The 23,060-nt window shown below is 43.4% G+C and overlaps 1 protein-coding gene across 1 annotated transcript in view; it reads right to left on the reverse strand.

The window, feature by feature from the left end:
• Positions 1–17,955, reverse strand: part of atp10a (ATPase phospholipid transporting 10A (putative)) — a 32,733-nt gene extending 14,778 nt beyond the window's left edge. Inside the window, exons 1-11 of the mRNA XM_022751406.1 lie at positions 17,531–17,955; positions 13,606–13,810; positions 12,538–12,623; positions 10,184–10,290; positions 9,961–10,092; positions 9,654–9,784; positions 8,711–8,963; positions 8,339–8,556; positions 8,043–8,237; positions 4,456–5,014; positions 53–156 (exon numbers count right to left, since the gene is read on the reverse strand). Coding sequence (XP_022607127.1) covers positions 53–156; positions 4,456–5,014; positions 8,043–8,237; positions 8,339–8,556; positions 8,711–8,963; positions 9,654–9,784; positions 9,961–10,092; positions 10,184–10,290; positions 12,538–12,623; positions 13,606–13,810; positions 17,531–17,955 — 2,415 coding nt within the window. The remainder of the gene's footprint in view (positions 1–52; positions 157–4,455; positions 5,015–8,042; positions 8,238–8,338; positions 8,557–8,710; positions 8,964–9,653; positions 9,785–9,960; positions 10,093–10,183; positions 10,291–12,537; positions 12,624–13,605; positions 13,811–17,530) is intronic.
• Positions 17,956–23,060: the final 5,105 nt, after the last annotated feature.

Below are 23,060 nucleotides of genomic sequence, written 5' to 3' on the forward strand. Positions count from 1 at the left end.
TTAGAGAGGGCCTTTGTTAAGCACTTCTTAAGGAGGTATGAATCCCTGTTACCTTTTTTGCAATGCACAGCGTGCGAAGGCCATCTGCAGCGTACAGGTTCAGGTAGTTCTGGGTCCTGTAGATGATCTTTTTCTGGCGTTTCCCTTTGGAGTTACCTTAAAAAACAAAAAACAGAAAATCAAGATTAAACATTCTTGTTTTTGGGGAATTTGTGTAAATGTTTGAGCGTTTTTGGTTCCACACTTGCCAAAGGCTTCTTCCAAGAGGCACATGAAAGCCATCTGTCTTCACACCTAAACTTACCATGTTCACTGCGCCTCAGTACATTTCAGCAAGTCTCCACATCACTCATCGAGTAAAATGTGAAAACAACATGACCAACCGTAATTTATCTGCTTCAATTAATTCTCTAACTGACTGAATATTACATGTCGTTTGAGATGTTTTTGAAGTATCAGGTTTTGTACTTGAGTCTCGCTGAAGTGTCTCTGTGGCGCAGCATGCCGGCGTCTTTCTGGCACGGGGACGGCGTACAAACAGATTGGCTTCATCAGACACAGATGCACCGGCCAACCCTCCGACTGCCAGCCATGTAAGCTCACTAATAACACAACAGCTTTGCTACACACGCACTGCCACACAAACTTATTCTTACTGACAGGAAAAAATCAACACAAAAACTCTCCGCAGTCTCTGAGTCTTTAAAGTGACTTTAAACACGATGAACATGTATGAACGTCTCATGTAAAACTGATGCAGCAGCTTCAGCTTCACTAATATTCTTGTTATTTGTGAGAAAAAAAACTCTTTCCTTCCTTTTTGGCAGAGGGGGAAAAAAAAAGTATTTCCAAGGACAGCAGGAGTTTTTTTGTTTTTGACAAATAGCTGCTAGGCCCAGACTGCTCTGCAGATGCAGGTGGAACTGCACACAATGTTTATTTTACCTACTCCTGAAGATGGGAAAGTCCACCAAAAACAAGACGTGTCCAATAGAGAAAGTCCAATATTCACTCTCCTTTTAGTTCTGGTCAGCTCCTCAGAGAGGTCTGTGGTTCTTTAGCTGCTAACCTGACATGTGGTGCTTGGCGGGTCACGTTCGGTGCGGTTGTGGAGCTATTTCGTCTTTTTGAGAGAAGTGAGAGTGAATGAAAACGAAAACCAAAGAGTGAAGTGATGATTATTTGTGGGTTTGTAACTACAAAACGGCCCTTTCACCATTGTCATTATTAAAATATTGATTGATTTCAAGTGGATGACTTCCTATCACCATATGATGTTTTTTTTTAATACAGATATATGATGAGTGAAACAATCATCGACACCATGACTGAGTGTTTCCACCTTCACAGTCTCATAAAAACAGATTCAGAGTTTCATACGTCACAAACCAAAGGAACCAATCCTGTCAGCTTGTGGGGATGGGGGCGGGGCTAAATAAACCTGAAACCTTGTCAGTAAAGAGAGCAAGAGTTAGCATTAGCACAACTGCTAACACTGTGTCAGCCGCTGCCAGTTACAAGCTAACAAACAACATAAACAAATAAAAGATGTTAACGGCGCTAACGGTTCTGATCCGTCTGTTAGTCTCTGGTTCTGGTCTCAGACTCCTCCTCTGAGTCTGGGTCTGACTGAGGCTCAAACATGTGGCTGAGTCTCTCTGATGTTTCCTCCTCTCACCATCTTGATGCTCTCTGCTCTTTCACCTGTCCACCTGGAGCCAGCAGGTGGTGGGCGGGGCTCAAGGCCTGATCCAGATTGTTCAATGAGGAAGTAAGAGGAGATTTAAATTTTTCCCCCTCCACTTTTCATGTGTGAAAACCAACTTAAACACAATATTAATCAGAGCAGAGGAATTTTTTTTTACACAGTTTAAAACATGCCTGGAGAGGAACTTTAACATGCAAATTCTGCTTTGAGGTGGAATGTGCCGTTTTACCAGCAGCAGCAGCAACAGTAGAGTTACTTCATCAGACACACACTCCAGCCTCTAAGCCCCAAGGGTGTGCAGTCTACCTCCGGCACCTCCACGTGCACTGTTATTAGAGTGACACTGAACAACTCCCTCATCGCCTGAATGGAGCCATTATGGAGGTCTGTGTTATGAGGAGGCTCAACTCTCGCTGAGCTCTAATTGGCTGCTTTGACCCAATGGTAAAACAAAGAAGTGAGTTGTCCGAGCGAAGACACACCCTGTCGGCCTTTTAAGGTGGTGAACTGAGGCACAGGGTGGAGGAGGGGTGGGGACTCTGTCCCGTTTGGAGTGCGTCTCCTCTAGTGAGCAGCACCGCTCTGTGCATTTTAAGTAAGTGAAAAACTTCCGTGCCAGCTCAGACATTGCTCTACGGAGGGCATTAGAGATGATGACCAATCAGCACAGCCCGGTAGCTAAATGCAAAGGGACCGGCGTGGCCCTCATAATGGAAAAATCAATACAATAAATCACATTGTAATTCAGAATTCCTCAAGAAAAGAAGTGCACTGCATGTCAGCTGGAAAACATGCCAAAACAAGACGGGAGCGCTTTCCTCCACCTCCGACTCCACTGACGTGCTACAGTTAAACAAGTCTCCATTCAGCACGGGAGGATCGTTTAGTTGGAAAGCATTTCTCAGGGAGGCTGAGATGAACTGCCTGCCTCTAATGAACAGGAGGGAGCCACTAACCAGCCATGTGAAATAAATGAATTACCCACACGACACGACAGGACGCTTTTACTGAAGGAGGACTCGAGACAAGTTGCTGCACAGGTTGATTCAGGTCAGCCCATCAAAACATAAATCTGTGGAATATATATATATATATTTATATATATACGACCGGTTTATGGGGCTTTTTTTACACCCAACACCACATCCTGAGGAGAAAATCCACATCTTACTAAATCACAGCCAGAGAGTAAAGAAAAGACGAGCACAGAAATCTTAAAAGAGGCGAACCACTTTCACAAAGTTGTTGTCGTTTCGTATCGTAACGTCACGGCAAGAAAAAGGCGAAATCCGGTTCGACTTATTTTCACTTTCTGACGTGCAGACAAGCGTGTGTGTTGGCATTGTTATTACTGCTTTCTCAACAGCTCGTGATCAGCAGATATAGTTAATAGTAGCTGTTAATTAGTTTTTAATTTAACATACAGACTCTCACACATTCCTGAGGTTGATCTGCTTTGCTTTCATCCCGGAAACAAACTGCTTCAGAGGGACTGAGATCGTTTGATTATTTGGGTTTCAAACATGTTCTGTAATAAAATCTTAAAAGCAAAAATCTGTAAAAAAAACATTTGAGAACCACAACGCTTTCACAGCAGCCAAAACAAACCCAAACCAAACAAGCAAACGCATCAGAGTTCATTTAAACAAGATCAGACGAGGAACCTTTAACTCCACCCCCCCCCCGTCAGTAACTCAGGCTTTCTGTTTAAAGTCTCACGCCGAGCTCAAGATCACAGACTTCTCCAAGCTCCTCCCGAGCCAAAGAACAGATCACAAGTCATACCGCTCATCACAGGTAAAGTGATGCTCCTTTTAACGTGTGGCCACAAATCTCTTAGTTGAAACAAGTAGTTAATCAACAGAAAACGTAAATCTCCAACTAATCGATCACTTAAGACGAAATAAGAATCCTGAAGGTGTTAACTTGGGCCTCCGGGGGAATTACGATGACGTTAGACTACACGATTAATAAATTCATTAAAAAAATATAACGTAAACGTGAAATAATCTTCAGCTGCAGCATGAAAACGTGTGTGTTGCGTGAAGCCCTCAGTCTGTGAAACAGTCGGAGCTGAGCGCTCCGGGACAGATGTCTGGTGACTGTGTGCGGCGCATTAGTGAAAAGTGCCTGTGTGGCTCTTTGTGTGCCTGGAATACAAACGACCTGCTACACCTCTGCCATTAGGATGTTGGAGAACTTGTAGAGTACAGAGGAACAAACACACAAAGAAGCCCGGAAGTGTTTTGTCTTTGTTTTTTTTTTTGTTTTTTTTAGGGACCTGTCAACGCAGGCATCCAGTTTTGCTGCAGTGACTCGCTCTAAAAATACAAGTTCTTACATAACATGTCACCTTACACGTTTACATCAGTGGAAAACATGAAGCTTCGGGGCGGAGGGGGGTGAAAGCGGGAGTGCTGTGTGAAGACGGAGACCGCCACCCTGTGCTGGCGTGTTAGTCCACAGACACTCACACGGTATAATCGCAGTTTCTCACCGAACCTGAAGCAGCTACGACTGAAAACAATCACTTTGGACTGAGATGAGTTCAGTGATTTGCGGCTGATCTATGGTTCACAGCTATGATTCATTCTGGTGAAGTCTGCAGACATGATCCTCAGACCACATTGACAGCGGTGCCAACATTTACCGAGAGTGCACCAACCACTAAATCCACCTCCAGCCTCCAACCGGGCACAGTGATCTGAGAACAACTGAAGCGACTGTGGAAATGAGTGTTTTCCTACCTGTGTTGGGAGGTGTGATGAGGTCCATGATGACAGAGTCCGCACCTTTAGTGTACACAGTGATCTGATCCGTCAGCGGATGTCTGACCACCACGGACATGCGTTTCCTGGTGGAGTCGAAGCCCAGCGTGTGCAGCAGCTCAAAGCTCAGCTTCCCCAGGTGCGGCAGTTCCACAGTCACCTGGTCAGGGAGGCGTCCGACGAGGGAGCATTTGTAGGCCCTGGCAGCGTAGACCAGCGCAGCCTCGTCGGGCGACTCCGCCTCATAGCGCAGCTCGCTCTCCTCTGGGCCCCGCGCCTTCCCGTCGTAGCAGGGCAGGACGGGGCTGAAGGCGTGGTCCAGGTCTCTGGGAGGCTGCTCCTCGTCCAGCTTGGTGAGCGTGCTCTCTGCAGAGGGGGAGGACAGCATGCTGGAGCACCCTCTGTTGGAGGAGCGGTTCGTGATGAGGCTGGAGGAGCTGCTGCTGTTGGAGCCTGAGGTCAGTCGGCTCGGGGTGAAGCGTTTGATGAAGTCCTCGATGGTCTTCACCGGGGACTTCAGCTCAAACCTCATCCGGACCTGGAGGACGAGGACACCTGAGTCAAACACACCTAAAGCGGCAAGTAAGCAGAACTTATTCTCACAACAAAGCAGCTATGAAGCTTCATTTTCAGCCTTTTATCATCACGTTACTGAGCTGACGTCAGTTCAGCAAAGTCAAACTCTTTCAGCTGCTGCTCCAGGCAAACATTAAGGTGATGTGTACTCCCCGATAATCCAACGTTCACTCCCACTACATGCAGTGAATGGTCAGCTGTGTGTGTGTGTGTGTGTGTGTGTGTGTGTGTGTGTGTAGGGGGACATGGTCATGATAAAAGTAAAGATCTGAAAACTTTGATGAAACGTGTCTTTTCAGCTCCTCCTGCAGGTTCCTCAGATGCTCATTAATCTCTAATCTAATGTTATTTAGTTATTCCCCCATGTTACTGTCATTCTCATTATAATATTACAGGTATTGTTTCTTTGTTTTTGTGCACAGTTTGAGTGTTTTCCTGCTCTATGTGCCCTTTAAACTGCCCCCTGGGGACAAATTAAGTTAATTGAATTGAATGTCTTTCCCTCTATTGTCCAAAGTTACACTGATTTTGGGAAACACTTTTAAAGCTTCAGAAGTTTGTACGTTTGGTTTATAATAATGTTAACAATACTAGTAAGTATAACTTTATGTATATAGCACTTTTCTTAACAAAGTTAGAAGCACAGTCAAAGTGAAGAAGAGGAAGAGCATGAACAAAAACATGCTGAAGAAGAAGAAGTCAACGAGTTAGAGCATCTGATTTCAGACAGAGCTTGATTTCAGTCTGAAGACGCGGTGCAGAGCAAAAGGTTTAGGCACTAAAAGTAAAGTGCGGATGCTTTGAAAGATAAAGCCACAGTCCTTCTGTGGACTGTGTCTCTGCGGAGGCTCCATCATCTGTTGCAGGATGAATGGAGGACCGATCGGACGGCTCCCCGACGGTCCGGTGTGACGGATAAGAATCTGAAACATTTAAAGTGCCTTAAACTTTCGCACAGCGCTGTGTTTGAGAAACCGGACTCAACTCTAGTGGCACAGAGGACTTGATGAAAATGCACCTCCTGGCTATAATCCTTTAGCCAATCCCTTATCCCAAGGTGGTGCAGTACAACAGCAGCGTGACTCACTGAGGGCTCCTGGCAGCAGGAGCCGCGGTTCTCACATATACAGATATAAATCATCCAGGTGCTGGGTGAGCCATGAGGGCATCATAAGAAAACGTGAACAATTACACAGAAACAAAGGACAAAAAAAGTACAAACGATAAAAAAAAGAAAGAAAGGCCATTGTATCAAAGTGTTTTCTGTGCAGATTTACATTTCCTTCCATCTTATCAGATAACCTCCAAACAGAAACACAGCGTACATAAATAATGTGTCACTTTGTAAAGCTTAATCTCCACAGATTTGTGCCTCTGACCAGCGGGACGGCGAGCTGGTGCACACAGCGAGCGCTGAGCAGAGGATATCACCTCTGAACAGGACAACCACACCCAGGCTCGCACCAAAACAAAACAAAACACGGATACACAACTGCGACCGGACCGAGCACATCAAAAGACACAGGCAGCAGGACAGCGAAAAGCTACGTGCAACAGGACACTTTGAGTATTTTGGAAGGTTTTTGTGCTTTTGTTTTTGGAGTAAAAGTACAGCAAAATAACGTGCAACCATTTGTCAAACGATGGAAGCTACTCCCATGCTGTTCAAAAAAAGAAAAACAAAAATAATTAGAGACATTAGAGAGCCCCTCGTGTTCAGGCTTTGGAAGGATATCAGTAGAATTACTCCCTACTGGAGCCGTTATTGATGCTCCTTTAAATACCCCCAGCTTTCTAGATATTAATCTCGCTTACAGCTTCTCTCAGGAGCACGCCGACCAGAAGACAGTGGCTCAAAGCGTCAGAAAATAAATAAAAATAGGGATCTGAAATGAGACAGTACTGTGGCTTTTTGGTGATGGTGCAATGAGACGATGCTTCTGCAGATTTCGTGGCAATCCATCTAAAGGTTTTTGAGGTAAGTCTGTCTGTGGCCGACCGGCAGTGTCGGGCAGCAAACATCCAGTGAGGGAACAACGCTCCCGACAGCCAGAAGGTATAACGGATGTTACAGGCAAGAAAAAACTTCAAGCCCTTTGTAGATTAAAATGTGAGAGTTCAGACAATTCAGAGCTGAAGACTTGCAGATTCTCTGATACACAGTTTATTTTACAAATTATTGAAATCACAAAATGGAAGAGTTCAACATCCAAATCGCAGGAGCTGCGAGGTCAAATGTGTCAGAACAAACTATTAAATGAAGCACTGCGGTGCTGCAGCGACCGGCCTATAAATAATATAATATATATATATATAAGGGAACATGCACAGAACAAATCGCATCATTATCATTTCTATTTGTATTTTTTTCCAGTGGAAATTAAATTTTAAAAATGTACCATTCCCATTAAAATTTAATATCTGTCAAAAACAATTGCCATATGATTTTTTTTTTTTTTTCGTTCAGCCATAGTATCCAGCGCCACGTCACTCCCTAAATCTCCCATCACGTCCTGTCACATCGCTGCTGTCTGCTACCTGAATAAATTGCTCCAAAAATACTTCACAAAGACCGGGTGTATTTTCAGAGAGGACTGTCTGACACCCTTTCCAGGCGTCACATTCACAGGAGGACAGGATGAAGAGGAAGAAAACGGCTCCTTCTAAATGAATTATCTTCTAGTAAAGCAAAGATGAGATTTTGCAGATTGTAACTTTCAGCGACCTGAATAAACTCTGGACACGGACCGACGAGGAGAGCAGGTCGGATTCTGTCGCACCCGGTCATTCAAACGCTGTCGGCACCATATTACAAGTTCAGCTGCTTCACCCGCTGTAGAGACGAGATTATTATAGTAATAAAAGACGAGGTCTGCTTTACCTGCTAGTTAGACACACACACACACAGCTCCAGATATAATAACTATCTGGCGGCCCATGTGACCGTATCAAAAGGTAATCCCTCGTTTGACAGGAGAGGTGAGTTTTACCTTCTGTCTGGGCTGGTTGGGGGAAGACACCACCACCGTGTTGCAGATGGTGAGAGCGATGAAGAAATCGATGATGTCGGAGAGGTCAGAGGGCAGCTGGGACATGGGCTGGCTGTGGAAGCGCATGAAGTCCATCTGACTGCTGCATTCATTGACCTTGTCCAGGAGCTGAGGGTCGGGGGTGATATCTTTCTCCTGCGGGACAGAGGTGGGGAGAGAGGGAGGGTGGGGGTGGTTATCAGTTGAGAGCAGGCAGCACAGGGGACAAGGACGGCGAGACGGTGACGTGGACTGACCATGGGGCTGCTGAAGGCCGTGTGCTTGGACAGGATGCTGGCACGCTTGGCCTCCGCCCTGCTTCCCGTCCTGCGGTGGGACTTGGTGCTCTGGGAGCGCAGCACCACCGGGGCGCTCTGGTGGCTGGACACGCTGTCCCGCCTGGGCAGGGTGCCACCGTGAGATGTACACTCCTCTTCCTCTGAATCCATCTCCTGGTACATAGCAAGTCTTCTAGCTGAATAACACACACACACACACACACACACACACACACACACATCGTGGAGAACGACTGTAAGAGGCGACGAGGACTGCTTCCTGTTTTTGTAATGGAGAGTGTGAAAGAGTGTGTGTGTGTGTGTGTGTGTGTGTTCGCTGGCTTGTGTCACCATTGGCATCGTGGGAGTACTCCACCCCTGCCACAGTGCAGCGGCGAAACACCATCTTGTTCTCCGTCAGCGTGCCCGTCTTGTCAGAGAAGATGTATTGCATCTGGCCGAGATCCTCAGTGATATTAAGAGCTCTGCACTGCAGGTGAGTGTCTGTCTCCTCGTCGTACAGATCCAGGTCCTGATGGATGAAGTACACTTGGCAGATCTTGACAATCTCAATCGCCACAAAGAGGGAGATGGGTATCAGCACCTAGGAGATGAGAGAGGCGGTCAGTGTTTCCCAGCACATTTTACGACACATTACAGTAAATACATATATTTTATAGTGTTGTGTTCTTGCAGGTTGCTTTGATTGTTGGTGTGATCCCCGAGTGGGACATTTCCAGGCAGCACTTCTGGAGAAATGAGTCATGGCTTTTGGGAGGGCGTCTCTGCCAGCGCCTGGATGCCAACACGAGTCATGTGTTTATTTAAGTGTATCACACAGTGACACTGGTAGGTCTCCAACCTCAAACAGTTGGTGTTTGCACGGCGTAACCAAACTGCTATCTTCACTTGACCTCTCACTTATTTGGAAACCTATCTGCAGCATCCGACACGGGACAGCGTGACACTTTGAATGACATTTTTTTGCATGAAAGGAAAACAAACAAACAAAAATAAAATCAATAACTGTCAGGTGGAACTTTTTCCTATTTTGCTCCTGCATCACAAAGATTATTTGTCAGCGTGAAACACGTGCTTCCTCGCTGCTTTTCCAGACTAAATGTGAAGACAAAGATCTAGAGGTCACGCACGTCTTAGGGCGCTGAAATAGCAAATGCCAATACTTTGATTTATAGCAATGCTTGTGTACAGAGGCTTTAAACATTTCAAACTTGGCTGATGTTGTACGTCTTGTTTATATCTTTATCTGTGCCTTTGTTTCTCTGTCTCCTACCTGAAAGACGATGATCATGGTGAGGAAGAGATAAATGGCCGACATGATGGGGGATAAGTCCGTCCCCTCTGGACTGAGAACGTCAAACACAGGCCTCTTATCTCTGTACTGAAACATCCACAGCCCATGACCTGGAACAAGCAGCACTACAAGGTCAACTCATACAAACACTGGAATGAGAAGATATAAATAAAAGCACAGAAAACTTCATCCAATACAAGATGTTCTTTTCCAAATAAACGACGGTTTTAATTTGACATTTCTAAACAGGACCAGGTGTTAACAGAACTCTTAAACAGCTACACACCCACAGCAGCAAACAGGCACATGACCAGCAGGATGATGACACACCAGAACACGTCTACATTCATCTGTCTCTCCAGTTTACTGCGCTTGTAGCGCGGGCCGTTGTTGTTCAGCATGGCTTTGGTCTCGTGACCTGCGGAGACACGCGGCGTGTTAGCAGCAGCCGGTCAGAGGTCAAATACGGAGCGTGACAGCTGACGGCGTCATTATTTTTGGGGGCTAACCTGCGTAAATGACTATTCCCACAGCCTCCTCCGTGTTGCGGATGGTGCAGCCTCGCAGCAGCAGGTTCTCTTTGTAAAGTGCATCTCTTCTGCCGCTTCGATGGATTCTGTCAGGGCAGAGAAACGACTGTAAGTACTGGTCCAAAGTTGTATCAAACAAAAGGTTAAATGACCATGGTAATGTCTTTAAACACACGCGTGAAAAATACTGCTTAAGGAGAAATAGAGTATCTCTCTCTATACCAGAGCCCCGAAGACAACATCAGTTTATCCTGCTGAGCACCTCGATCGATCACGCTCCGAAGCATCATGGTCTTCCCTCAGCAAGAGCCCTTATCTCAGCACAAAATCCCTCTGATACAGAAGCACTGACCGTGCTGCCGCTCCACAGAAACCCCTCGGGCTTAGACTCAATCAGGCAATTCACTGCTTCATCGCTGACCCTCAGATCTCACTCCAGACTCTTTAGTTTAAAGCTCGTCAGGCTCGTCGAGAACCTCGGTGTCATAGAAATACTGAATCCAGCTGTCAGCCGGCCCACCAAAGCAGTTCACACCCCTGTTAGAAGAAGCTTTTTAACTAAAAGTAAGATGTATGTTGAGCTGTATTAAACGAGGGGCAAATGTGCTTGTTGTAAGGGAGAGCAGAGCTTTTGTTGTCAGCCTTAATCCCATTACTAAATCAAGGATTACAACCGTCTTAGTTAAACAACCTTCTTGCTGGGAGCAGCGTTTAATCGTCTCTGTTGTAGCTTCTTTGAAAGTCACGCAACTGTCAGCATGTTTACTAACAGGAATGTTCATCCTTTGGCCTCTGACAGCGCGCCGCCTGACACGTCACCACCCTTATGGATTGATAGCAATGTCCCTGAGCTCTGAGCGCACACACACACACACACACACACACACACACACACACGTCCTAGTTCATAGCTCACACACTGTTTGAGAATTGATAACACTTTGAGACGCAGAGTGCTTTCTCTCCCAGAAAGGTAGTGAGATTAGACTCCGTGCCACTGGCCGTAATGTAATAAAACACTGCTGAGACAAGCCTCCCCCCCCCCCAGCTCTTCCGCTGCCGTGCCCCGTGCTCCGCTGTAGCCTGGCAACTGAATACCTGCAGCATCTGGTCTCCTTCTGAGCAAAAGCATACATGTCATAATCATGTGAGCCCGCCGGTTTACTGTCAACCCGGAGGATGTTTCTCATCTTCTCTGCCTCCAACGCGTCTCAGGCCGGACACACAGCGGACAACACGCACCGGGCTTGGATTCAGGTCAAGAAAAATAACGCAAATAAAGCTCCATCTCTCCATTCTCGTCCTGCAACTCTTCAGTTCACTGATTAAGACTTGATATCTTGTTTGTTTAGTCCGTACAGGAACCGAAGAGTAGAGAGGACACACTGGGGTTTTTATTGGGGGTTATATGCTCAACTTTCTTGCCTGGACCAAACCAACTTCCTGGAGTCTAATTGTGACAGTGAGGTTTCCAGGCAACCAGTGGAGACTTTGAATACTCGATATTAAATTTTTATTATTATTATTTTTTTTTAATGTAAAACAATAAACAACGAAGTGAAAATGTGGAAAGTAACGAATGCACAAATTACATTAAAGACCAACACACTGCACACATGAAAATCTATCTGCCATAGACCTGACAGTGCTGACTGATGACTTTTTTTTTGTACTGATTGAGCTAAAAAAGACCCTGGATACTGCATTTCCCATAATGCAACTTCCTTCGAAACCTCCATCAGGCGCATCAGTACTGCTCAGCACGCCGTCAGCCGTCCGACCTCAAGCACATATCGCCTTCCTCCTTTCAACAATCACGTACAAACATCCTAAACATCCTAAACATCTTGCAACTTTGAGCATTTTCTACTGCAAACACAGACAAAAAGGAAGTTAGGTGTAACACAGGAAACCGGCTGAGTGATAGGAATATCGTTGCAGCTACAGCTTCGGTCATCAGCCGATGGTTCACGGCTCTCTGGTTATAAAAGAAGCACATACGTCTTCACAACGTGCGCGGTCAAATGGATAAAAACCCTGCGACCGCATCCCCAGAAGGCAAATTCTAATCTTGACTTGGAAAAACTGTTTAAGTCATAATTATAAGTGGGAAACTCCTGGCTTGTCAACAAAACCGCACTTTCGCATGATTTCCATTTCAAAGCTCAGCGTTACTCAGAATGACACTGCATTCGTTTACAGTGAAATGAAAATGAAACACAAATCAGAGAGCCGAGCATCTTTTGGTTGAGGTGACAGTTTACGGAGCTGCCGGGCCGCCACGTGGTGGGCGGCGCGGCGACCACACACAGACCAAACAGGGACACACTCACATGTAGCCTCGGAATCTGTTCAGGTCGTTGTTGGGCTTTTCACATTCAATTACGCTGTTGTACTTCAAGGGGTCGAACTCACAATCCTGCAGACAGAAAACAAACAGCTGAATTCTCGTTTCTGAGTCAAGACGTGAATGAAAAACTAAAAAAAACTGATGGTTCCCTGTTGAACATACACAGGTGTTAGTCACATTTAATCACCTTATCAATAATCCAAACGTACACACCTCTTATTAGCATTCTCAACTTTCATTAACACATGATGTATTGCAGCAGATAAACTGATGTAGTCTGGCTGAGTATATCTGTCAAATAAATGGCAACAATGCTGAAAAGATTTACCGTGTGTGTGTGTGTGTGTGTTGTTACGTAGATGACCTGAGGTGCTTGTTTTTCTCGGGGCACTTACAGAATGAAAAGCTCAGAGGCGTCTTTAAAAAAAAGCTATTTAACATAGTTATTGAAATATTTTCCCTTAAATTTTTGCCAAAAACCTTTTGTGACTTCATGTTTTTCCCAGATGCAATTTTCAAATTCCTCGACCTTTCCAGGTTTTTCCATGACTGATCATCAAACCTGCGATGATTATTGTTCTGTTGGTCAACTTACTGATTAACCATCAACTTATTTCACTGCTCGCTCATAATGAATTACTGCAAGTGGAAAAACAAACATGGAGTTCTGGTAAAGAGCAACAACAGGTACCGACACAACTTCAAAATTTGAATTTCAAAATAAACTAATAAAACTCAAACTGATCTTTTAGCACCTTCCAGTGGATAAATTCTCGTTTCTGATTGGCTGAAGGCTGCGAGCTAAAACTATATCATAACTTTTTCTAAATTCATAACCTGCCCAGAAAAACTTTCCAACAAACCAAAATAAACCAACCAGCAGCAAACACATGAAACCTTCAAAGTTTCAAGAACAGTGAACCTTTGCTTCCAACAAGGCGTCTAACACAGACCCAGTGTGTGTGTGTGTGTGTGTGTGTGTGTGTGTGTGTGTGCGTGACACACCGGGTACAACAACACGGAAACAAGAAGTGCTGAGCATCGGTCTCACCAGGTCAAAGAAGCTGCGGACGACCTGCCTCTGCTTGAGGTTGGTCTCTCCGTCCAGTGTGGCGGTCTCGATGTGGCACAGGCGGTCCGGGTCACTGGAGCTCAGCAGCAGGACGTCGGCGGGGAGAATCTCGTTGCATCGCAGCCTGATGAAGTCTCCCACTCGCACCTCCTTCCAGTACTTCTCCACATAGCGTCTCTCCGCTCTGCCCAGAACAATGAGAGGGCAAACGGTTGGATGAAATATGCGGAGCTATTGTTTTCTATAATTGGTGGTTCTATAAACAGAGACTTCAGCTCCACTTCCATAAATCTGAACCAGGGGAGGGGGGCGAATATGTCGCACATGACAGAGGACAGCCTGCGTGTTGATGCTAAAGCTGTTGCCACCAGCTCCCAAATTCCTCTTAGCCTCTCAACCTCTTCCTCCATATGTCCATCAAAACACACAAGATGTAGCTTAGCATGAACACGACACTGCATCCTCAGAGGACTATGAACATTTAAACAAACGCGATTCCCCAACCGAAGAGGAAGCGTCCCGCCCCTTACGACACAACGTTGTCTTTCTCACAAGGAAAAAAACAAAAACAAACTAAGTCTGATTTTTAGTCCGACTGATTCTTCTTACCACTAATGAGTTTGTTGTTGTGTGAGTACGTTGTTATTGTGCATGATGTTTCCCGTGATGTGCAAAAACCCTCATGGATGGATAGTGACTCTGTGAAACTGTGCTAATGTTCAGCCAGGGTTCACTTCTGACCATTGTGACATTCCTGGTAGCAAATATGCTAAATAATGCATAACTCCAAGCTATAAACAACAGCACAGAAATGCAAGGAAAAACACTCACTTAATGACTCACATCCGAGTATATAAAAACACTGTGTTCCTTTCACTTGTCGCTGCAGCACACATGGTGGCAGCGTGAAAGTCTGACGTCTTTTGCGCACAAACAGACGGTGAAAGGAACAATGCAGAACAAATAGAGAACATTAGATATTAAAAACTGATTTACAGAACTGTTGGTAACATGTTCTATTTTTTCACTGCCTGAAAATAGATCAATAATCTGAGAGCAAATAATAGCTGGAGCACAGACGTGTTAAATAAGCGACGCAGGTTTGTAAATAAATGAATTCATGCTGGAACAAACTTATCTGGGATGTTGGTTTGCAAGCAGTGTAGAGCTACAAAGATTAATTTATCGGCTGAGAATATATCGGTAATTATCTTTATAAGTCATTAGTCGTTGAAGTTATTTAAAGCGCCAAACATTCTCCAGTTCCAGCTGCTCCAATGTGATGATTTCTTGCTTTTCTTTGTCATAATTGACAGGAAACTGAATGTCGATGATGAGTTTTGGACAAGTGGTCGAATGAATAACCTGTGGACCTGTGGCCGTGGACGACTGTCACAGACATTTTCACTGTTTTATGACATTTCAAGTTTTTCTTTAGACGAATCTTCAGGCAACTATTATGATTTTTATGCTTCCAGCTTCTCTAATGTGAGGATTTGCTAATTTCTCTTGTCTAACTTTATTGTGAACACTCTATTTACTTTTTTTTTTTTTTTTTTTACTATTTATTTACTTCTCTTACTTTTTCAGTTTTTAAATGTAGAACATAATCAGCAAATTGAAAATTAAAGGTCCCATATTTTACACTTTTCTGGTGTTTTATTTGAAGTGTTGATCCATCAGAAGATATAAAAACCACCTCAGTGTAGTTTTACATCTCCTCTCTCAGGCTTCTCTCTGCAGCTCTAGTAACAACAGGTCGGTGAGCCAATCAGAAGAGAGGAGGCTCTGAGCCTCTCTTCTGATTGGCTGACTGTTTTCTGAGTGATCCAATAAAAATATAGCAGATTTCAGGTAAAAACACTCAGAGAAACCAAATCCTGTAAAGGTTTGGATGGTGGGTCCAGGTGGGCGGGGCTTGGTAACTGCTTTGTTGTGACATCACAAAGTTCCAGAAGTCCTGATTGGTTTTAAGGCTCAGTTTCTGAATACAGGCTGTGTGCATTTCTCTGTGGACTGAGGCTTTGATACTTTCACAGTATTAATATAGAAGCTAGACCTGATCTATAATCACACTACACATGGACACAGACCTTTAGACTGGAGGGAACTTCAAGAGAAGAGAGAACACGTTTTATATAATAGAGACAAAACCCGAAAATTAAAACTGTTAAAGAAACATATTAACGTCAGCATGTTGACTCCCATACGGATACACTCACTTTTTATATGCGTGAATGTAATGAGCACATGGTTTGTGTTATATTTGACTTCACACCTTATTAAATGTACACAAACCCACTGTAACTGTAACGCCAATAAAGTGGTGTTGATACCAAGAAAGGGTTTCTATGAATACTATGTCTGTTGGAAATACCCCTGAGCCATCTTCTTACTGCTGATCTTTGTTTAAAAAGGTCACAGCTATTGCTAACACTTTACTGTTTAAGTCCTGAATGGAGGAAATTCACAGCTATCCTGTTGTTATTATATCTTCTTTATTCTGTATAGATTTATGTTATAAAAGCAACTTTGTGTATTATTCTCTACAACAAACAGAAAGAGTAAAACAAGGACAGTCAGCCTGGTGAAAATTCATTATTTCTGCAGTCTGGTGGCAGTCAAAAGTCTGTCCTTCAGTGTTGATTAAATGTGAAATTTATCTTTTACTCTTCATGCATGACCACAGAATAACTGGCCCCCACTCGTCACTAATTAATTATCCAGCTATGAGAGAATATACCAGCTCAGATAGACAACAGCAAAACAAACTGCTGTGGTCGAACTGGGCGTTCAGTGACCTGGAGTCCAGACAGCTTCTGGACAGCATCAGCGGATGTTGTTACTCCTCTGTTAAAAAAAAAACAGATTAAGAGCAAACTATTTACATTCCAGGGAACTGCACTTATTAGTGTGTGGTTTCAGGGAGTATGTCTATGTCTTTGTAGTTACTCCAAGATGTACATTTTGGGAGGAAGCTCCTGTAGTAAACCACGGCCGTGTCCATTCTTCAGACTGTTAAATATTACCATTTTTGATAAAAGTGGAATTTCCTCCGCTTTGCCACACATGAAAAACGCCTGTGTGCAGATGAAATTTATCTAGGTGTGGGTTCACCTGCAGCTACAGGTTCTTCAGCTTAAACACAGTGTGAGCGACTTCGTATTCAACCTTGAGGAAAAAAATGACATGAGGCTGCCGTGAAGGTTTAGTCAAGTCAGCTGTTGTCAGGTTGAGAAGGGAGATGTTTTTGTTTGTTTTTTTTGCACAATATTGCCACAGCAGAAGAAAATTAAATTATGTCCAACCTTGATAGAACAACTCGGGTCAAGACTTAGCTAAAACTGTGGAGCTGCTAAACACTGAGCCTTTTGATTACCTTGAATTATGCTCTGTACATGGACGACAGTGCCGCTTTTCATTAGCAAAATACACTGCACACACGGACTCAGAGGAGGGGACAGTAGTAGAGGAAGCTCAGGGGAGAAACAGGTTGTCAGGTTGCATGTTGACTCAACATCCGTATTATCAGAAAAACACTTTCTCTGACAGACGGGCGTGAAGTGTTTGGGAGGTGTGTGTGTGTGTGTGTGTGTGTGTGTGTGCCTCTTGTGTTAGCCAGGTTTAGCCCTGATGCCATCTGACTGACAGCTGGGTTCATGCATGAAGGCCAGTTTGCACGGTCTGGACAGGAAAGTAAAGAAAATGTATTTTGTTTTGTTTGTTTTTTTTTTTCCTCCCCCAGTCAGGAACAATCTGCCCTCATTAGCTTAGACAGTTTGTACTGTGCTGCTGGAAAAGTGAAAACACACACACACACACACACACACACACACACAAGGTTAGAGCAACAGCTGGACACCGCTGGCTTTTTTTTTTTTTTGGCTTTTGAGGCCCAACTTACCTGCTGTAGACCAGACAGTCCATGTGATTGATTTCTTTATCCGACCTGTGCCTCCTGTAGTCCTCCCATAGGTCTTTGATGGCAGTGACAGACAGAATAAAAACTACAGGGGCCAGAGCCAGTTCCGGTTGAAAAGCATTGACAACTGGGACAAAATTCAGCAAAGCGATGAAAACAAAGTAAACATTGGCAAACCTATGAAACTGCTCAAAAAGATTCTTTGGCAGGAAAGACAGCAGAGTGTACTTGGTCGTCTTAATCTTGTTGTTTGCATAGTGTCGGTTTGGGTTTTCCTCCCCTTTGGCGTAGTCATACAGTATGTTTGCGTGGACAATCCTGGTTTTGTTCTCCTTGGTCTTCTTCTTTCTCTGCCTTTTGACTTTTGAAGCTTTGGCCATCCCGGCGTCTTCGCCCTCCCGCGCCATAGCCAGTCTTCTCTTGCCTTAAAACTTCCCCTCAGTTGTTTAGGTTTTCGTGTTTCTCTCATACAAAAAAAAAAAAAAGAAAAAGAAAAAAAAAAAGAAAAAGAGAAGCGAACAAAGTGCTAGCTATGTTATCATTCTTTTTACCGTGTGGAGTTTGTTTTCGTCAGTCCTTTTTACGTTCAGTCACACAAACTGCTCGTTTTCATCCATGTCGACTCCTCTTTTTCGCGAGTCGGAGGAAAACTTTTGCTTGTTTGGCTTCTCCTTTTTTTTTTTTCCTTTTTTTTTCTCCCCCTACTTGCTGCTGGGAAGGATGCTGAGATAGTAAGAGAGGCATAACTTGGACTTCCCTCCCCTCAGCTCGGCGCCGGATTTATACATCATGTGGATGGGGCCACTGCCGGTGGTCGCGCGCTGCCGTTGTGTTTGCGGAGCAGCGAACGCGCGCAGCCTGAGCGCGGAGAGGATGTTCGTCAGCGGGTCGGAGGTCTCACTCCTCTGGAAATCCGACCCGCAGGCTCCTCCTCGATCCAACCTTTTTTTTTTTTTTTTTTTTTTGTGTGTCTCCAAGTGCCACGCGGTATTATTGGAGTTTATGCTGGCCCACAGGAAGAAGCCAAATATCCACAGTTTAAAGGCGGTAATCTATAATTCTACACGTGTAAAACAAATTGGTGAAAATATAAATTTAAAAGGGAAGTTACTTTTTTCTTTTTTCTTTCTTTTTTTTTTTTTAAGCACTGCCTGTCTGTGATGTTGAATCTAATGCAGACTACAAATAAATAAATAAATAAATAATAGTAATAATAATGTTTATTATTATTATTATAAGTTCAGCAGCCAAATAACACATTGCAATCACAAAACGAACAACACAAGGAACCTCAAAGAGGCATAAATAAATAAATAATAAAAACATTACTGGAAAGTTAAAAAAAAGCTAGGACTATAAACTCTATAAAATATAAATCTACATGTATACAAAAAAGTCTATGGTTATATTTAAACATGGTTAGAATGTATATTATTAAAACGTATTTTGTGCAAATTGTGCAGTTTTTATATTGAATTATATAAATTAATGTATTTATTTTTTTTACCTTTGATGAATTTTATGTTGAGATAGGATATCAACTTAATTGTGTGCTATTCAAGCAGAAAACTAATCAGACTTTACATGGTGGTAAAGTTTGCTTGTTTGTAGTTGTTATTTTATTTGTTTAGTTTTTGTTGTTGTTTTGTTTTACTGCAGTTTCTCCAGACCTTGAAATCAATGACACCGCATACGTTTGCCATGATGTTTTAAAAGTATTTTCTATCACTATACTTAACATTTTATGGCAATGTTACGTCACTAAACTGACAAAGCATCAGCAGCTACAGACAGGTGACAAATTAAGGGGAAAACCAACATAAAGTGTCTTAGTAAGATGTCGGGCCGCCACGTGCTTCACTGCTTCTTGACTCTACAAGTCTCTGAACTCTGCTGGAGGATGAACACTATTCTTCCAAAAGTTATTCCCTCATTTGGTATTTTGATGATTGTGGTAAAGAGCCAGGGCTGAAAATGAAGCCGTAAAAACTGCAGTTCCTCTAATGACCACATGAGGCTACTTCCAAAAGTGGTTCAGGCCCCATAGACTCCCATGTTAAGATGTCCAACTTTAGAGCAGAAATAAACATATTTACAGCCTGACACAAAAAAACGGTTTCGGTCTCTAGAGCTAATTTGAGATTTTATTCTTAAAGTTATGTGTAATTGAGGGCGTGGTCTCTTTGATAGGCGGGTGCCGCTACCTGTGTCCAGCCGCTACCTGTGTGCTCTGAATGTGACCTCTCGGCTGTGTTTGTGGTGTTGGTGTGTTTTTTAAGGTGAGTGAAATTCCAGTGTTGTTTCATTTATAAGTAAGCACTAATCAACAGGTATCAGTGTCTGTGTTAGACCTTAGCTGGCTTGTTAGCTTAGCTTATTAACTGGCTAATTATCCAGCAAATGAATTAGCCTTTGGTTAGCCAACGAACAAGATGCTCAGATGCCCAGCTGTGCTAACGATGCTAACGGGAGCAGTTATTGTACCAACATGCACAGAAGCCTCTGCTGCACACACACCCCTCCGCTTTGCTGCATTTTTGGATTAGCTGGGAAGCAGGCGGAGTCAGGCACTGCCAAGATGGCGACAGTGGAGCAGCTCACTGCGAGCGCTCTTCAGAAACAAATTCGGTGACACACAGTCTATATGGAGAGCGCAGTAAAACATGTTGGTCTGAAATCTCCCAAAAGTGTTTAAGAAATTAGACTACTGTCATATAAGTTTACCCCCCAAGAAAGATTTTACTGTTACATGTGACATTTTTCTAGGGATCATCAAGCAATGTAAATATTTTTGAATAAAACTTGACAGATATTATGTTGTGCCTTTTAAGATCATACCACCAGGAGTCAGAAAATCCCACATGTGGGACTTTAAAGTTTGTTTTAGGAACTTAAAAGGCAACAGCAAAACACGGTGTACGGTGCTATAATGTGGGAAGATATTCCTAAAGGAAATGCGGACTTGTAAGCCCTGTAATACACTGAACAAACATGAGACTGAAAGCTCTGAAATATTAGTACCTCCAGAGACTGGCTGTTCACTTGGCCAGCAGGTTTCCCACAGGAGATAAATCAAAGGCCTCTCTCAGGGCAGTCTGCAGCAATTTGCTATGGGAGCATCCAGCTGTTGGGCAAAAAAAAAAAACTAATGGCTGATTCTACATTCTGGCATCTTGGCATGGAGAACAATTCAATTTCCAAATGATGAATGACCAGAGTGAGGTGGACCTGAGACAACAGGCCCACTCTGGCCTCAAAAAGTCAGATATTGCACTGAAGAAACAATTACAGCAAAACTAAATCAGGTTGTGCTGCTCAACTGAAAATAAAATCATCCCACGCTTCTGTTCCTTCTTAGAAAATAAGGTTTTAGTTTTTCAGAGGGTAAAACATGACAAAATCTCCACAACCTGCGAGCTGTCATTGGCTGGTGTTTGGAAAGCGGCCGTGACAGAAGAAGTGCTAAAACATATTTATATCTTTTAGCAAAACATATTTATATGTTTTAGCGCTGCTTTCTCCCACAGATGATATCTTTGAGCATTTTATTTTTACCAGCCGCGACAGTGTGGCTGACATTGTCTTCACCTTGTGAGTCTCACTGTGTGTGTGTGTGTGTGTGTGTGTGTGTGTGTGTGTGTGTGTGTGTGAGTCCTGCAGACACCTGCTGTAGCAGGAACTACCACCACCACAGAGGTGGTTTGGTTTGTTTAGTTGAGATCAAAATAAAGGCTGAGAACGACCCTGAGTACCGAGTACCCACGTGATAATGTAGTAACAATGTAGTAATAATGTAGTAATAATGTAGTAATATTGCAGTACTGTGTGGTGGAACGTCGACATGTTGACGGGTGTGATTGGTCTCTTGTTTCCTCTCTTTGTATGCGTATGTCGTTGGATTCCTTTGTTGGTCATTTTGTCACTGTTGAGTTCATATTCACATTTTCTTTGCTATTCTCTCTGGAATGGAGTCGACCTTGGATCAAAACGCTCTAAAATATTGAATAATTAACTTGGCTGATTGGGAATATGGAGGCAAAACATTCAACAAATTGTAGGTGATTGTTGGGACCCACAACTCGTTCAGTGTCTCCATAGCAACATGAGATGACACGATGAAATGCTGAACACCAGTTCACTTTGATTTCATCCCAGTGTCCTTCAATGTAACATCAAACTGACATCACAGGACCCCCCCCCCCAGAGTGAACTGACATGCTGCCCTTACACAGGAACTCGTAGGACAACCCGTCTTTCAATTATCAACTTACACATCTTACGTGTTTTAAAAGCACGATCCAGTATTTTAAATCACACGTTTACATTTTTACAATTTTTAGGCTCAAAAGATAATAAATAGGTAAATAAATAAATAGATTAATTAATTAATTAATGTTTCGGCCAATTCATCTGTTGAAGTCACCTTCAGCACTTTGGGCATTTTTCAGTGTTTTCTAATGTTTCTGATTAATAGAAAAAAGAAATCTGCAGATTAATCAATGATGAAAATAATCTTTAGTTGCAGCCTCACAAATGTTTCACAGTTCACAGACGTTTGAATGTTGACAAGGAGCCACAACCAGACACTGTGTTTCTTTATTTTATTTATGAGGACTCAGCAGCCGAAGAGCTTGTGAATCTTTAACAATGTATTTTCAACACGTGTAAAGAACAGAGGAAAAAGTAGAAAAGATTGTGGAGTAAACACACAGTAGCATGAAAGGAAAATGCTCAAGTACAGTATGACACAAATTACACTTACACACTGTAGTCGAGTAAATTCACTTCACTTGTCCCCCTTTCAAATTATAGGTCAAATAACCGATGAACAAACCTCCCAATCAAAAACACTCACAACGAGACTGAAAAAGGAAAAATGATGCAACTGTGTAAGAGAAGTGTGTGAGACCCACCGAGCAGAGACACAGCTGCAGTTCATCCTGTCACAGACAGGAAGCAACCTGCCAGAAGAGGGCATGATACTCCAATCAGTGCAGGGCTTCACTACTCCCAGTGCAATGTGCAAACTACAGTGTGTGTGTGTGTGTGTGTGTGTGTGTGTGTGTGGGTGCAGAGAAGGGAATGTTATAAATGGGCATGTTGTAGGTGTTATATGACAAATGTGACGTCTTCCATCAGTTTCTCTTTAATTGTGAGTTTCACATCAAACCTCATCAGACGCCGTGAGAAGAAGCCGATGTGACAACCGACCGTAACCGTCAACCTGAACTAATCGTTGACTGTGAATTAAGTCAGCTTTTTCTTCTGACCTTGACAGATGAATCATGTGACAGGAAGGTCTGTGAAATGTCTATATTGAAAACAGCAAACTTCTGTTGCCTAGAGACAGTGAGATGTTTGTTTGGCGCCTTCTGAAGTGTGTCTGTAGGTGTTGAGAAAACCACCAGGAAGCCATAAATGTAAATCACAAGACACATACAGGATCATTTCCAACGTCTGTCATGTTCTGACAGCAGAAGACGCCAACTTTTTCTTTTGGACAGTAAAACTG

This window comes from Seriola dumerili, unplaced genomic scaffold (genome assembly GCF_002260705.1).
Source record: "Seriola dumerili isolate Sdu_G_001 unplaced genomic scaffold, Sdu_1.0 BDQW01000155.1, whole genome shotgun sequence".
Lineage (NCBI taxonomy): Eukaryota > Metazoa > Chordata > Actinopteri > Carangiformes > Carangidae > Seriola > Seriola dumerili.